Consider the following 13,961-nt stretch of genomic DNA (forward strand, 5'->3'; position numbering starts at 1 on the left):
AATAGTTGGATATATTTTTCGGATTCAGATACGGATATCGGATATCCGTTTACCCGTATACTTTTTTAAATAATTTACACTTTTTAGTTTACTTATTTAAATAATAAATATTATTATTATTATTATTATTACGTTATATATTATTTATAGAGATTAATTTCTCTAATTTTATATATTTGACATACAAAAAAATTATTTGTTGTAAAACTCTTAATAATTTTATATTAATTATAGTTAAATAAAATATTATAATTATTTTAAATTTAATCAATATCGTTTAAGATCCGATCCTTTATCCGAAAATTATCCGTATCCGTTTAGTTAGGATATGGTTTTAAATTTTGCTATCCATCCAATATCCGTATTCGAACTAAAAATACGGATCCGAATATGGATTGAGCACTATCCGATACTATCTTCACCTCTATCTCTAGTTGTCCCTTTATTTCTCCTATTTGCAAATAACAGCCCACTATTTTCTTTTATTTTGCAAATTGCAAAACTCATCTTGGATATTTTGATAATCATAACCAAATATAGGTACACCACAGAACGGGCTTTTCCAATTTAATTATAATTATTTTCTTAGTTAGCAATATTAAGCTTTTAAAAACTGAGCATATATTTATTTTACAGTCAAAATACATTTAGTTATAATAAAATACACATAATTTATATATATGATATATAACTAAAACTTATTATTACTGATAAAATATAAAAGCCCATAACCTAAGAATCCTACCCTTTCTAGCTCACCAAAAATATGATTTGCAAATAATGAAAAATATGGATTCAAACTGCAAATTTGCTTCTATGTACTTCCAGCTACTTGGCAAAGCTATTACAGCTATTACGAGGCTAATATCAAGCTGCTGACTTAATTCATAATTTGCTTTCATTTACTACTACAAGAAAAAAAAATGTGTAGGAATTAAAACCTGGCGAGATGAACAGAGCAAGATGTACAAAATGGTGACGATAAATACAACACATGATTGATACACAAAAGTATTTGTAGTCAACGCAAAGAATTCGAAACCAAACGGGCCATTTGTACTTTAACTCAGATTTTCAACCACAATATTACTTCAGAGTTTGGAGTGGATCATTAGACTATACAGTCTTGTCTCTGAAACCAGGCTTCTGCTTCCACTTCTGGAGTTGGAATCTCCACTAGGATAAGCATTATGCCCATGAATCATCAGTGATCCAGTGTACATGTGCATATCAGAGCAGCAGGAGAAATACGCTTTTATTAGAGAATAATTCTATTGCCGTGAGCTGGAATAGCAGTTATCTGCCACGATTTGGGCAGGCATTTGCAAAGTGTGAGGTATCACCACAGGTAAAACAGCAACCAGAGACTCTTTCACCAGTTGCCGATACAAATGTCATACCATCAGCATTTCTTCCTCTTTGGCCTCGCCCACGGCCACCTCGCCTTCCAGTGGATGATGACCTGCTGCTGCTTCCACGGGACTCACTACGACCTCGTGACCCACTGTTCTCCACATCGTCTTCCCATCTGCATTGCACATTAGAATTGTATTGAGCTTCGTTGCACAACTTTTGTGGCAATATAAGATCGTAACCAGATATATCTAGTCATTTAAATCATGGTTATATCTATTCATACATAAAGAAGCCGCATTCTTGGAATTGGCACTTGTAGAACTTCCTCCCTCTATTAGTTTCTGTATTAGCAGTTCGCAATGCACATTGTGCACCACATGAGTCGCACAATATTTGACCTGCATTTGAATTACTTTAAGAATGAGTAAAACAATCATTTCAGAACAACATAGTCAATAGGTAAAATAAATAAAATGTGACATCCATCTAATATCATAGTGTGCAGGACTATTGTGTAGTTAGAAGCATCTAAGTATTGACTACTGCTTGAACTGAAATGCGCCAATTGTTGTTGTGTACACTTTGTTACTATCGAGCATATCTAGATATTCAAGAAATTGTGAGCTCTTCTAAGTTGAGCAATACAATCCAGTGTATAGCAGTTTTTGCTAGATGTGAAGAATGAACCTTGTTATTACCTTCCAAATGTCATTCTATCGAGAAATTAATTGTATATCTTTCCCAATCATGCATCTCAGACACTACATAATACAGATGAGTAATAATTAATAATTTCAGGTGTATTATTAGTTCATTAGTACCAGGAACACAAGTAGCATAAGTCACCTGGAACACTTCTTGATCTTTGGACACTGCTTGACTGAGCACTGTTTGAACGCATAACTTGAGAAGGGCAATCATCTGAAGAATGCCCTGCTTGCCGGCAATATGTACAAGTTTCCTGTCTTGAACTTCTGTGTCTGGTATTAATTGGAACCTCCACAGCTCCCTGTCCTCTTGCTGTAATCAGGGTAAAGTCAATCAGAATAGCTAATCTTTCCGCTTCTCTTTATAAGTGAGTGGTCTCTCAGTTGCTTAGCTAGCCATTATATCTTCACTAATCACTACAACAAGATCAAAAACTAGCTGGAAAAGGAAGACAGTAAAGTCTTGCTCTAGCTAATATTGTATATATGCCTAGACGAACCTGCGGTGGAAGCATGATTACGAGACCCTGTTCCACAAATCTCAGTTAATTCTCTTAATGTGATGTCACAGCCGCCGATACAACCTAACAAAGGTAAAATGTTTTTGAGCCAATTAAATAAAGTACAGATGTTAGGAACTTTACATTTCTAATATGAAGCCAAATATTTTATATAGAAAAAAAAAACAACCTTCTGCAGGCCTTTTAAAAGTGAGGCACAAATGATATGGGACAGAATGCATAAGCAATGATCTTTCATAAATTAAAATTCTTTTACATGTACAGGGATGAAGAAAGTAACAATGAACTCTAGCAATGGAGTATACATACCGAGATGATCAACCTCATAGTTTGGTGGAATCTCCACTCGACGAAACTTAAATTGAATCATATAAATTGGACCTATAATAACAAGATAATTAACCACCAACTAAAAAGAATAAGAACAACTTGGTTAACTACATTGAAAATGAAGATGCTAAATCTATGAAATGTGAATAGCGACAGAGAATGACCTGGACTACATGTTGGACAAACATGACCAGTCACAGCTGCTTCTGATAATGAGCTTGGGAGCCAAACAACATTCCTACACTGAAAAGAAACGCCAAAATGACTATAGTCAAAATACATCACCAGAATTCAGAGCTCTAAATTGTAAACACTATAAATGCGTGCTATTTTAAAATGTAACTATTGTGGGTTGAGCTTCTAAGTTAATAACAAAAGTATGGGCATCTGCTATTTCTTAATAGAAGTAACAGTACACCAAAACTCACCAGTGGAAAACGCAAACATCCGACCATAAATTCACCATTCTGTCAAAAGAGAGAATATGATTTATAATTGAAAAACTAAAACTTTCAACAGTAGATCAGTACATGGTGAACATTATTACCGGCCGTCGCTTCAGAACCATATCAGATTCATGGCAGACACCACAAGACCTGACAACTTCTCCAAAGTTATGTGCATCTCCATTAGATCTACCAGATCTAAATACATAAGCAGAAAATATAAGACTTAGTAGAAAGTTAGAAACAAGAGAAATAAGAGGGGTCTATTTAATACCTCTCAAAGAATATCTCCATTGCCTCAAGGAGTTTTATTTTGTTCAGTCTTGCCTGCAATGGCACCAAGAAGTGTCATGTACTCAACAACAAATAGGTACTGAAACAGGAGCAAGTTCAGTGGGAAAATATAAATGAAAATATGCAGAAAGAGAAGACTACATAAGTAGCAAGGAAACAAGGAACCAAAGTATACAGTATTTAGAATTGTCAAGTGTTACCTATGGGAGAAGTAATGATGAAATAAATTTTTCCCAGAGTTGGAAAATATAAAAATATCTCAGCTATAAATCTCTAAGAATTGCACATTGCAATTCTATTCAAACTTTTAAGTTTTAACTAGTCTTCTCTGATATGCGATATTAATATTTTTAAAACCTTGGTCTTTTTATTCATATGTTAAATTCTACTAACACATGGCCATCAAAATGGAGAGGTTGAGCTTATCTGGATTCCACATTACCACTGTATGCAACATCTTAACCAATATTCAGCAAATTAGCACGCGAGAACCTTCAGGTAAGAAAGGGTACACTGTTTGTGACATCTTAACCAACTTTCAGCAAATTAGCACACGAGAACCTTCAGGTAAGAAAGGATACATGCTTAACCACATCAACCATATCTAGATTTCGATATTTGGTAATATCAAGTCCACCATGTAGACATTCATAAACTGCCAAATTTTGGTTTAACATTACATGTCAATAGGAGTATGATCACTACAAGATGACTAAATATCGTCATGTTGCTCTTCCACAATCAATAGAAAAGATTAATGATGCTTCACCTTCTCTATTGCATAACACTAGAAAATGAAGCAAAAGTTTTAATATTAACTTACATCCACAAAACAAGATTTCATCTGATGCAAGCAACTCTCTAATACTTCAGATTTCCTCTTGGTACCCATGCTAACTGCTTTCATGTCACACTCCATCATTGATCTGAGGTAGGGCTTCCAGAGCTCATAGCTGAAAGTTAGGTCAGTCAGTTAACATTTAATGCTATCGACATTGCAGCAAGCAAGAATCTGACCATCAGAGTTGATCTTTCATTCTTTCTCCTCCTCTCTTAAACAAGTATATATGTTTGCAAGGTTAAATTGCCAAAAATAGAGATAAAAGCAACTGATAATGAAGTGAACATGTGACAGTACAAATGTAGTGTTTGGGTATAAAAAGCTGTCAGGGCAACTGATTCCTAGGGGAAAAAGAAAAACAGTCCAACTGTAAGGCAGTTAGATATATTGTAAAAAATAGATGTCTGTCTTCAAAATAATGGATATATTGTATTTGGACATTTCACAAGAAACAGCAAAGAAGAAAGCAAAACAGTTCATCATGAGAGTTAGAGAGTAGTGAGACCTCGCAGATATGATGGAGTTGTATTAGCTAAAAAGACTAGTGCAGCTGCCGACAAGAATATTTTTGACTTTATTTTTCCTCCAATGAGCAAACTACATACTGAGAGTGCCACAGAAGACCTGTGGTAATAGAGTATAGCTTATTTACATCATCAACAGGATGATGAAGAGCATGAGGCTTCCATAATCAAAATTATAGAATCCATTACCGTACAAACAAACACAATCTAGAGATTGTAGTTTTGTACAATATTGTTTGCTATTTATGAACATAGCAATTTAATTAAAGGTGTTATAAAAAGGTGGCACAAGGTTAAGATTGCGTTACAATTTTGTATAATGTATCTAAAGTGGATTATTGTTGCATCTAGAGTACTTGATATAAGATGTAACTTGTAAGAAAATAGAAAATTTAAAAATGGCATACCCCATATCATCGTAACCCATTACTAACGCCTCACCCTGCAATCAAGTAAACTCATTATTACCAATAATAAGTACTGGACAAAAGGAACAAATTAAACTTATAACCCAGCCAAGTGATGTTCTTTGAAAGTGCAATCAAATGTCTCACAACTGTAATAATCAAGAAACTAAAACAAAAGAAGAGTTATGAGTTATGACAAGTATCAAAAGGGTCTTGTATTTATATATGCATGTAAAGTCTAAAGATATGCCTCACTATGGTTGAAGGCACAAGAAGATGCTTAAAGGACAATACTCCTAGTATGCAGCATCAAAGACAGGGAAAACTAACAAATGAATTAATTTCAAATTCTCTCATGCATGACTGAAAGAAAAATTTCCACAAGAAGACGATATTAGGCAACAATCAATACAAGGTTTGTTGGGGAGAAACGAGTATTTGAATCTTTGGTCGCATAGCATCGATCAATTAACTTCTTGATGTGATCATGCATCGTTGCATCAGTGCCAATTCCTGACTACAAATAGAATGAGAAAGGAAGGTCAGGAAACCAATAAAGCACCTGATATATTCAACACTGCTTTTCTTCAAAAGAGAAGTATGTTAGTTCATGATGCATAAAATCACATAAATTGCAAACATAAGTCAAGTTCTTTATTAAGAATTATGCCAGTAGATAGTCACCTTGTCCATACGACTAAGGAGATCAGATTCACTTAAAAGAGGAGGTGGTCTCGTCACTCCTGAATCAAGTGTCATAGTCGTTGGGATAAACTGCATAGAAAAAAAGGAAGTTCATCTACTTATCAAACTTTATAAAAGTTCACGTGACACTCCACTAACAAATATAGATGAATGATAGAACTAAGTTACCTTCAAGTAGGTAATATCAAAACGGACTAGCATGGTATGTGCCAGCAAGGATAATCCATCATTTTAAGGATACAGTCACATATTAGTATGTTTCATTTTTTATGAAACCTATGATTGCTCCCATTTGAAAGCTTGCTCGCAATCCCAATATTACTATATCCTCTTTTTATGGTATGTAGCGACACAATTTACTCAATTAAAATAGCAATGTCAATGGAAAGTATGGTATGATAGACAGCTGACCTGTTGCCCAACTGTGTATGTTGGAAGTAAAGTACCACCCCATGATTCAAAGCGATAAACATCCAAATAATTTTTCTACAGGGAAAAAGAAAAGTAGAAATAAAGATTAAACTAGGAATAACCATGTCATAGCCACAATTCTTACAACTGTACCATCAAAATGGAGTATTTCGCTGAAACATCAAAATTCCTTTAAGGGATTCATAGAACATCTGCTACATGTAGAATAAGAAAATAGAAATCAAACAACAGTAATGCAACATTCCAACTAATTTTTTTTCTCAGTGCATCAACAAGTACAAGGCAAGCATTTAAGGGACGGATACGAGTATATAACAATGCTTAAGTCATTTGGTTCGCTAGCGCTTTCTTTCCATTCTACATTACCCCTAAAGAAAGCTCCGATAGGATAATTTCTAGAAAAACAGAATAGAATGGATATGACAAATGGGAAATGTAGGGTCAAAAAATTCCGAGTGCTGAAGTATAGAGTCCATCAAGCTATATGTCGAAATAAACAAATTCTAGCAGATGGTAAGGTTTTTATTTTTTTATAAAAGCAAATGATAAGGTTACTCACAGAAATTATCACACGGCCAGAGGCATTAAACTGTTCACCAGCAATGTCGATTTCTACTGTGGTTTCAGCTCCTACAGCAGGTTGTGAGACGCAAGCAAGAAAATGGCGAACAACAAGCTCATATAATTTCTGCAGACAATAGTATAAGTGATCCATGACAAATGTAAAGCCTTATAACCAGAAAAAAACAGATTAGGTTCTTAATTTCGTATGAAACTTGTTGACAGAAGTAGTGTACTTACATTATGGTCTTGGCTCCAGTTAGGTTCACCAGAAGAGAACTTCGTTGGATGAATGGGAGGATGTGCCTTGTCATCATGTCCACCATTACTAGGGTTTCTCCACAGCCTTGTCTCTGGATCTAAAAGTCTTTGAGCATATGAACCCCAAATCGGATGTCCCGCTTGCTCTCGCACGATGCCCTAAGTAAATTATCATACACTAACTTAAGGATTAAGCAAAAGATCAAGTCTAACAGACAAAAATGTTTCAAATTAATAAACCTAAAAAGAAAAGGAAACTTAGGAAAGCATTCATATCTCCATCAAACGAAAGGAAAAGGAGAAAATAAAAAAGTCAATGGTAGGTATTTTATCTAAAAATACAAATTAAAAAATTTACAAACATGTAGATCTGTGTTCACTGAGAAGTTGTCTGTCTCTGTGCGAGGATAACTAATGAATCCAGCTTGATAGAGTTCTTCTGCCACCTGTCAAGGAGTGACTTGTTCAAACCCTAAGACAAAACCAAAATCCTCACCAATCAGCACCAAACTCCTCACCTTCATTGTGTGCTCAGAACTCATTCTGAAGTATCTGGAAGCCCGTTTTTGAAGCTCGACTGTGCTCAATGGATATGGGGGATACTTCATTTTCTCCTGGAGTTTGACATTGTTGACCTGAAGAAACAAGGAAAGACAAACAAACATCACAATTTCCAGAAATCATATTCTTTAATCAGGATCAGCATAACTCTATTTTGAAGCTAATAATCATGTAAGCCTTACAGTTGCTGTTGGTTCTTCGACACACAACTCATAAATTACCACAGCGCACGTGTAATCAAATAAATGACCTCGCCTGCACGTAACAAACACACTACATAAATTTTATAACAAAGATGTAGTTAAAATACAAGAATATCCCGCATCTTACATCCAGCTGAAAGTAGCAGTTCCCTCATCTGAAGTGTGTGAGCAGTTTATTGTCCAGAACTCTTCAGGCTCATGAGATTGTATCTCCCAAAAACGTTCAACAATAAAACCAAGAGTTGGAAACTGTACAAAACAATGAAAAGGTAAGTTGTTCCAACAGGTTCTTCAACATATAAGTAGAAAATTTAAGTACCCAACATTTATTTATTGAACAGTATAACAGACCTGACAAGGACCATAACTTAACACAAGATTTCTCTCATCCCCTGCAAAATCGAGAACAAATGCATCTTTTAGCAGCATAGTCTGGAACCTAGTGAAAGAGGCACCTATACGGAGGTCAATTTCCTGCCAAATATTTCCAACTATCAGTATGGGTTTACCAAGTAAGACATAAAGCAGGTGGCAAAAGCATGATTGTTAACTCTGGGCTGGATAAATTTTAATAGAAAAAGGAAAGCTGTCTATATATTCTACAACAGAATATATCTATTAAGAAATGAATCCTACCCAGTCCTAGAAGAACAAAACAAATGGAAAAAAAAAAAAAAACACACTATCAAATGTTGTACCTAGATTTACATGCATTACTAGGTTGGGATAAGCAAGTTTGAAAGTTTCTTTAACAAAAGATAATGGCCCTCTAGACCACATTGGCTTCTGGAGAGATCTTTATAGCCATTTGTTTCAAGAGTTAGTGGCTCGTCTCGGAATTATGAATTTTGGATCTACTTATAGAACCAAATAGAAGGTAATGAGTATTGGAATCACCTGCCTGGCATCAACAGCATCAGCAAATAATTTGTTGGGTCTGGCAAGATTCTGTACTGATTCATGTATTTCCCTGGCATTTTCAAATTAAACAAAAATTGTAACAGGAAAATGCAATTGTGGATACGATATACCAACAGTAATCCACAGCCATTAGTACCTCTCAATTAAAGCCGAGAAATGAGCTCTCCAAATGTTGAGATTGTGGTTTACAGCTGTGCAAACCTCTACCACTTCAAATGCAATGTTTTCACCTTCTCTATCACAATCAAGCCAAAGTACCAACCACTGACATTTCCTAGCTTCCTCCTCCAAAGTTCGTTTAATATCCAACTTGTCCTGCAATCATCAAAACCATCAAAGAATGGAAACAAAAATGGGCAGGAAAAATACTATTGTTGCGCATTAGGTTCTAATACTAAGTGACATTTGAGGAAATGAAAAAAAAAAACAAAAACATAATCTTACACTAGAACCGCATGGTCCAATACTTAATGCAGTATGAGGACAAAAATTAACACAGATTATTGCCAAAGAGGGGAGATAGTTCTCCTGATACCAAGTAATGTGCATTGGGGCCTCAGATACAAGATTCTAATCCATGTAATATTTATGTCAAGAACTAATCATTTCTTTCTTCTTCACTCTTCCTCGTAAGGACTCAACGAACCACATCCACAATACGAAATATTTCACTACAAAAAGGTTGCCAACCAAATGTTCGACAAAATGTCTTCTAGAGAAAAGACTCAAACCTGAGGGACGTGCTTGCGGATTGGGGCGTGGTAGAGGTCGACAGGGTCGCACGAATGCCACTTGCGGAAGCGATCTTCGAAATCGAGCTCCATGAGGTGGCCGGTGACGGAGGTGACGAGCATGAGGCAGGGCTGGGATCCGATGGCGTACTCGAACTCGAACACGCGGTTGTAGCGGGAGCGACCCTGGCGGGAACGTAGGCCGCGTCCACGGGATAGTATCTCCGACACCGACTTGGCCACCGACGGCTTCTCCGCCACGTTTAGGACTCGGATCCGACCGCGACCCGACATGGCGATGGTTCGAAATTGGAGAAGAAGTGCGCGCGGTTTGTTATTTTTTTGCGTACTTCCTCTGCTTTATTTTTCACTTTTTCATTTTCTTTTTTTGTTTTCAAATTTCCTTCATTTTATTTTGTAATAGAAGTCGTAGTAAAGAAATGGATGGTATTAATTGTGAAAAGGTCAAAGCGCTCACGTCAGTCCCCTCAACACTCCCTGATCCCCGACCACATCTCATCAACCAAACAACCAGTCCACCTATACATGACTCTTCCTCATCTCCGCAAATCAAAATCCGCCACGTCATAGTCTTCAAAATTACATGAGCTACTAACCGTGTTGCACGTTCTGTCCATTTCAGTCGATCCCTCCCACCTTCGCCACGAGAACACTTCCGGAGCCAAACCGACCTTTCCCCCTTCGTCCCTCTCTCTCTCTTCTCTCTCTCTCTCTCTCTCTCTCCCCTCCATGGCTTCGTCTTCCTCCACCACCGCCGCCGCCCTCCCGGAACCCCTAATCCCTGGTCTCCCCAACGACATCTCCGTCGTTATCCTCGCCTCCCTGCCCCTCCCCATCCAATCCCGCCTCCGCTTCACCTGCCGCGAATGGCGCCGCCTCCTCTACCCCTCCACCATCCTCCCCATCCGCCGACTCCTCCGCCTCCCTTCTCACCAACTCCTCGCCCTCTTCCCCTCCGACCCCTCCCTCTCCTCCCCTTTCCTCTTCGACCCCTCCTCTCTCTCCTTCCTTCCCCTCCCCCCTCTCCCCTGCTCCCCCCACCTCTTCTACCTCTCAAACTTCTCCCCCCTCTCCCTCCGCCATCACCTTTACCTCCTCGGTGGCTCCCTCTTCGACGCCCACTCCTACCCCCTCGGCCATCCCGTCTCCTCCGCGGCCGTCCACAGCCTCGACCTCGCTGGAGACCCCCCATCCTGGATCCGCCTCCCCGACATGCCCACCCCACGCGGAAGCTTCGCCTCCGCCGCCGTCGATTCCGCGTCAAGTATAATCGTGGCCGGCGGCGGATCGAGGCATCCGATGTATCCGTCGCAGGGAAGTCGGATTGTATCGGTGGAGTGGTATGATATGGCGGCGAGTGAGTGGAGGATGGGGGAGAAGATGCCGAGGCAGCGGGCCGGGTGCGTAGGGTTTGTGGCGGAGGGTGAATTCGAGGAGGAGTTTTGGGTGATGGGAGGGTATGGGGAGTATAGGGCGATGGCGGGGGTTGTGCCGGCGGATGTGTACTGTAGGGACGCGGTGGTGTTAGGGTTGAGGAGTGGGAAGTGGAGGGAGGTGGGAGATATGTGGGAGGAAGGGGAGAGGAGGAAGCTTGGGGCTGTGGGTGTGGTTGAGGGAGAAGATGGGTTGGCCAAGGGTGTGTTCATGCTCGATCGCAATGAGATTTTTAGGTAAATTTGGTGACAATATTGTAGTGTTATGTATCCTTCTTCTATGTTTTTCTCATTAAATTACATCTAAGCTGGATGAGGTTATGAGTATATAGCACAGTGAGTTCATTATACAATTAAATTTCTAGGGAATTGCAATCCCAAGAACACATTATGCGAATCGCTGTATTAGTGTGAGTTCAATTTCTTTGAAAGGCACAAGATATGTTTCACTAGTCATCTACTCATCTCATCATTGATGAATAGATCTGTTTATCCCTGTGCTCTACTTATTTTATTCTTTTTTGTTTGCTTATCATTCCAAATTTGGTAGTTGATCATAGATAGTCCTTGATGCATGGAGAAGAATATTTTTGAATCTTTGGCTACAATTGTTGGAACAGCAAAGAAAATCTGAATTGGCCATATGAAAGCGTGATATTACCCTGGTACCTTTTAGTATGAGTTTGGCCGTTTTGTTCACTATCCTAAATGTGCAACATGCCTTTTCCCCTGTTTTTTCTTGTTTAGATAGGTGAGTTGATGTCACCACAATTGGGATTACCTCAAGGTTCTTATTGAAAATCTTTTTCACTTCTGTGCATTATACCCACAATTTAGGGGCTACTTTGTTTGGCACCATTGACATGAACAGAGGAATGCATTTTGTTATGAACCTACACATACCTTACTCTTGAAACTTCTTGGTCCTATTTAAGTTATACAAATGCTGCAATTTTTTCCAGATGTTTGTCAAGACTTAGTTGACTTGTATATAGGACATGTTGAAAATTATGGTGAGTTGGCTGATGAAGTCCTGTCCTCTTTTGTACTTCACTCCATATGTACCAGAGCAAGTGAACTGATTCCTTATTAGAGTTTTGATATCATTTTTGGCCTATTGGGAGTAATTTTATGGGGTATGTTATTCTCAGTCTCGTACTAGAAGTTAATCCCAATAGTATGCAATTTATCTTCATGTGGTAAGGTTATCGGCATAAAGATCAGGATTCCAAAGGCAGTAAGCTTGTTCTAGAGGAACCATAAAAAAGATTTGTAAATTGTTTATGTGGTAAATATACCATGTTACTGAGCTTCCTGTACTAAGTTAAATTTCTTGTGATATGGGGGTTTTGTCCTAGTATAGTGTTTGTCATTCTGGAATAAGAAAACTTCTACTTCTGATTAAGTTCAAAGTCTTTGGTGCTTGGACGTTTGGACCTGATAGTGATGCATTTACTGTGAAATAGATTTGGAGCGTTTTCCTCATCAAAATCCCAGCTCCTTCATTACTTAGAATATATTTTGGATTCTTAAGCACCACACATTATTGAACTTTAGCCTATATTTTAAACATTTCAATGCATGAACCTTTCTAATTCGACATGGTAACATATTAGTATTTTTGATCGCATGCAACTCTAATTTTCCCACATGTATTGTTTTTAAAAGGTCTATTTCTCTGGGCAGTCATATTTATGGACAGTTCTGCTTTGCAGATATGATTTTGCTGTAAACAGATGGCTGAAAGAATCGAGTTTGCGGAGAAAGATTCCAGCCAGTGAATCTTGTGGTTTTGCTGCTATGAATGGTGAGCTGTATGTGTTAACAACAGCACAGCCCTCTCCAGATATCTCAGATCTGCGGAAGCGTCATAAGAAGAGGTGGAGAATGGAAATACAAGTATACAACCCTGAGAAGAAGAAATGGAGATTCCTTATTGCAAATCCACCATTCCAGCAACCCATAGACTTTAAGACCACAATGCTCTGCACTATCCGATTATAGATTCCCATATGCTAATTCCTGGTTGTACAGCTTCATGCTATTTATCAAACTTATGCTACACAGACATCCACATACCTATAATTTTTATATGCAACGCATTGTACAGAGTGATACAAACGTTGCTGGTTGCAATGCAGGTAGGACTCACCGGGGTGGAGGAAAAGTCTTTTCGGTTGTAGGTCTTAAGGCTTTGTGTACTTTGTAATTGATGCTGATTCTTGTATATGCCCAGTTAGATACACCAAGGTATTTGTATATATTATAGGTGTGATTCATCTTTGTGTTTTAAAAAAGATGCCTTATCATCTTTTCATGATTCTTGTATATGACCAGGTGGGACTCACCCAAACAATTATATACTTTCATGTTATCTTATTATATTTGTACATTCTAAGTAGTTTTTACTCCATGATGTGCTTTGGAGCAATACTCTGTTATGTTACTGTTATATACTTTCAGGTAGGACTCACCCAAACAATTATGTACTTTCATGTTACCTTATTATCTTAGTGCATTTTAAGAAGTTTTTTCTCTATGATGTGCGATGGAGCAATACTCTGTTATGTTACTGTTTTATACTTTCAGGTAGGACTCACCCAAACAATTATATACTTTCCTGTTACCTTATTATCTTTGTGCATTTTAAGTAGTTTTTATCTCCATGATGTGCTCTGGAGCAATACTCTATTATGTTACTGTCGT

At 37.9% G+C, this 13,961-nt stretch overlaps 2 protein-coding genes across 3 annotated transcripts; one reads left to right on the top strand and one right to left on the bottom strand.

Annotated features, from left to right (window-relative positions):
- Positions 1-842: 842 nt before the first annotated feature.
- LOC140777971 (DNA topoisomerase 3-alpha) lies at positions 843-10,191 on the bottom strand. 2 transcript variants are annotated; one of them, XR_012107129.1, is made up of 25 exons: positions 9,802-10,191; positions 9,207-9,385; positions 9,047-9,119; positions 8,501-8,623; positions 8,277-8,398; positions 8,129-8,201; positions 7,904-8,020; positions 7,748-7,831; positions 7,365-7,544; positions 7,123-7,251; positions 6,543-6,617; positions 6,111-6,200; positions 5,839-5,943; positions 5,427-5,461; positions 4,478-4,607; positions 3,635-3,687; positions 3,462-3,558; positions 3,343-3,381; positions 3,079-3,157; positions 2,894-2,965; positions 2,564-2,647; positions 2,203-2,376; positions 2,055-2,117; positions 1,640-1,754; positions 1,514-1,528 (listed from the first exon to the last, which is right to left on the bottom strand). XR_012107129.1 is itself a non-coding variant. In XM_073122438.1 (24 exons), exons 1-24 carry the CDS (start codon positions 10,093-10,095, stop codon positions 1,297-1,299), a joined length of 2,754 nt encoding a protein of 917 aa, XP_072978539.1. In that variant the 5' UTR covers positions 10,096-10,189; the 3' UTR covers positions 843-1,296. The 2 variants fall into 2 exon arrangements, 1 of the variants encoding a protein (XP_072978539.1); XM_073122438.1 differs by lacking the exon at positions 2,055-2,117 and having other exon boundaries at positions 843-1,528; positions 9,802-10,189.
- A 258-nt stretch (positions 10,192-10,449) lies between these two features.
- LOC140777972 (F-box/kelch-repeat protein OR23) lies at positions 10,450-13,686 on the top strand. The gene is made up of 2 exons (XM_073122440.1): positions 10,450-11,492; positions 12,971-13,686. Exons 1-2 carry the CDS (start codon positions 10,552-10,554, stop codon positions 13,257-13,259), a joined length of 1,230 nt encoding a protein of 409 aa, XP_072978541.1. The 5' UTR covers positions 10,450-10,551; the 3' UTR covers positions 13,260-13,686.
- Positions 13,687-13,961: the final 275 nt, after the last annotated feature.

The sequence above is a fragment of the Typha angustifolia genome, chromosome 15, assembly GCF_048772165.1.
Source record: "Typha angustifolia cultivar Huaian chromosome 15, ASM4877216v1, whole genome shotgun sequence".
Taxonomy (NCBI): Eukaryota; Viridiplantae; Streptophyta; class Magnoliopsida; order Poales; family Typhaceae; genus Typha; species Typha angustifolia.

Excerpts from the sequence above, each read along its gene's own strand:
- LOC140777971 (XM_073122438.1), bottom strand. The coding sequence starts at position 10,095 with ATGTCGGGTCGCGGTCGGATCCGAGTCCTAAACGTGGCGGAGAAGCCG. Across the intron at positions 3,158-3,342 it reads GATGTTTGCGTTTTCCACTG|TGTAGGAATGTTGTTTGGCT; the intron begins GTGAGTTTTGGT and ends GTTTCTTTTCAG. Across the intron at positions 1,529-1,639 it reads CAAGAATGCGGCTTCTTTAT|ATGGGAAGACGATGTGGAGA; the intron begins GTATGAATAGAT and ends TGTGCAATGCAG.
- LOC140777972 (XM_073122440.1), top strand. The coding sequence starts at position 10,552 with ATGGCTTCGTCTTCCTCCACCACCGCCGCCGCCCTCCCGGAACCCCTA. Across the intron at positions 11,493-12,970 it reads GATCGCAATGAGATTTTTAG|ATATGATTTTGCTGTAAACA; the intron begins GTAAATTTGGTG and ends TCTGCTTTGCAG.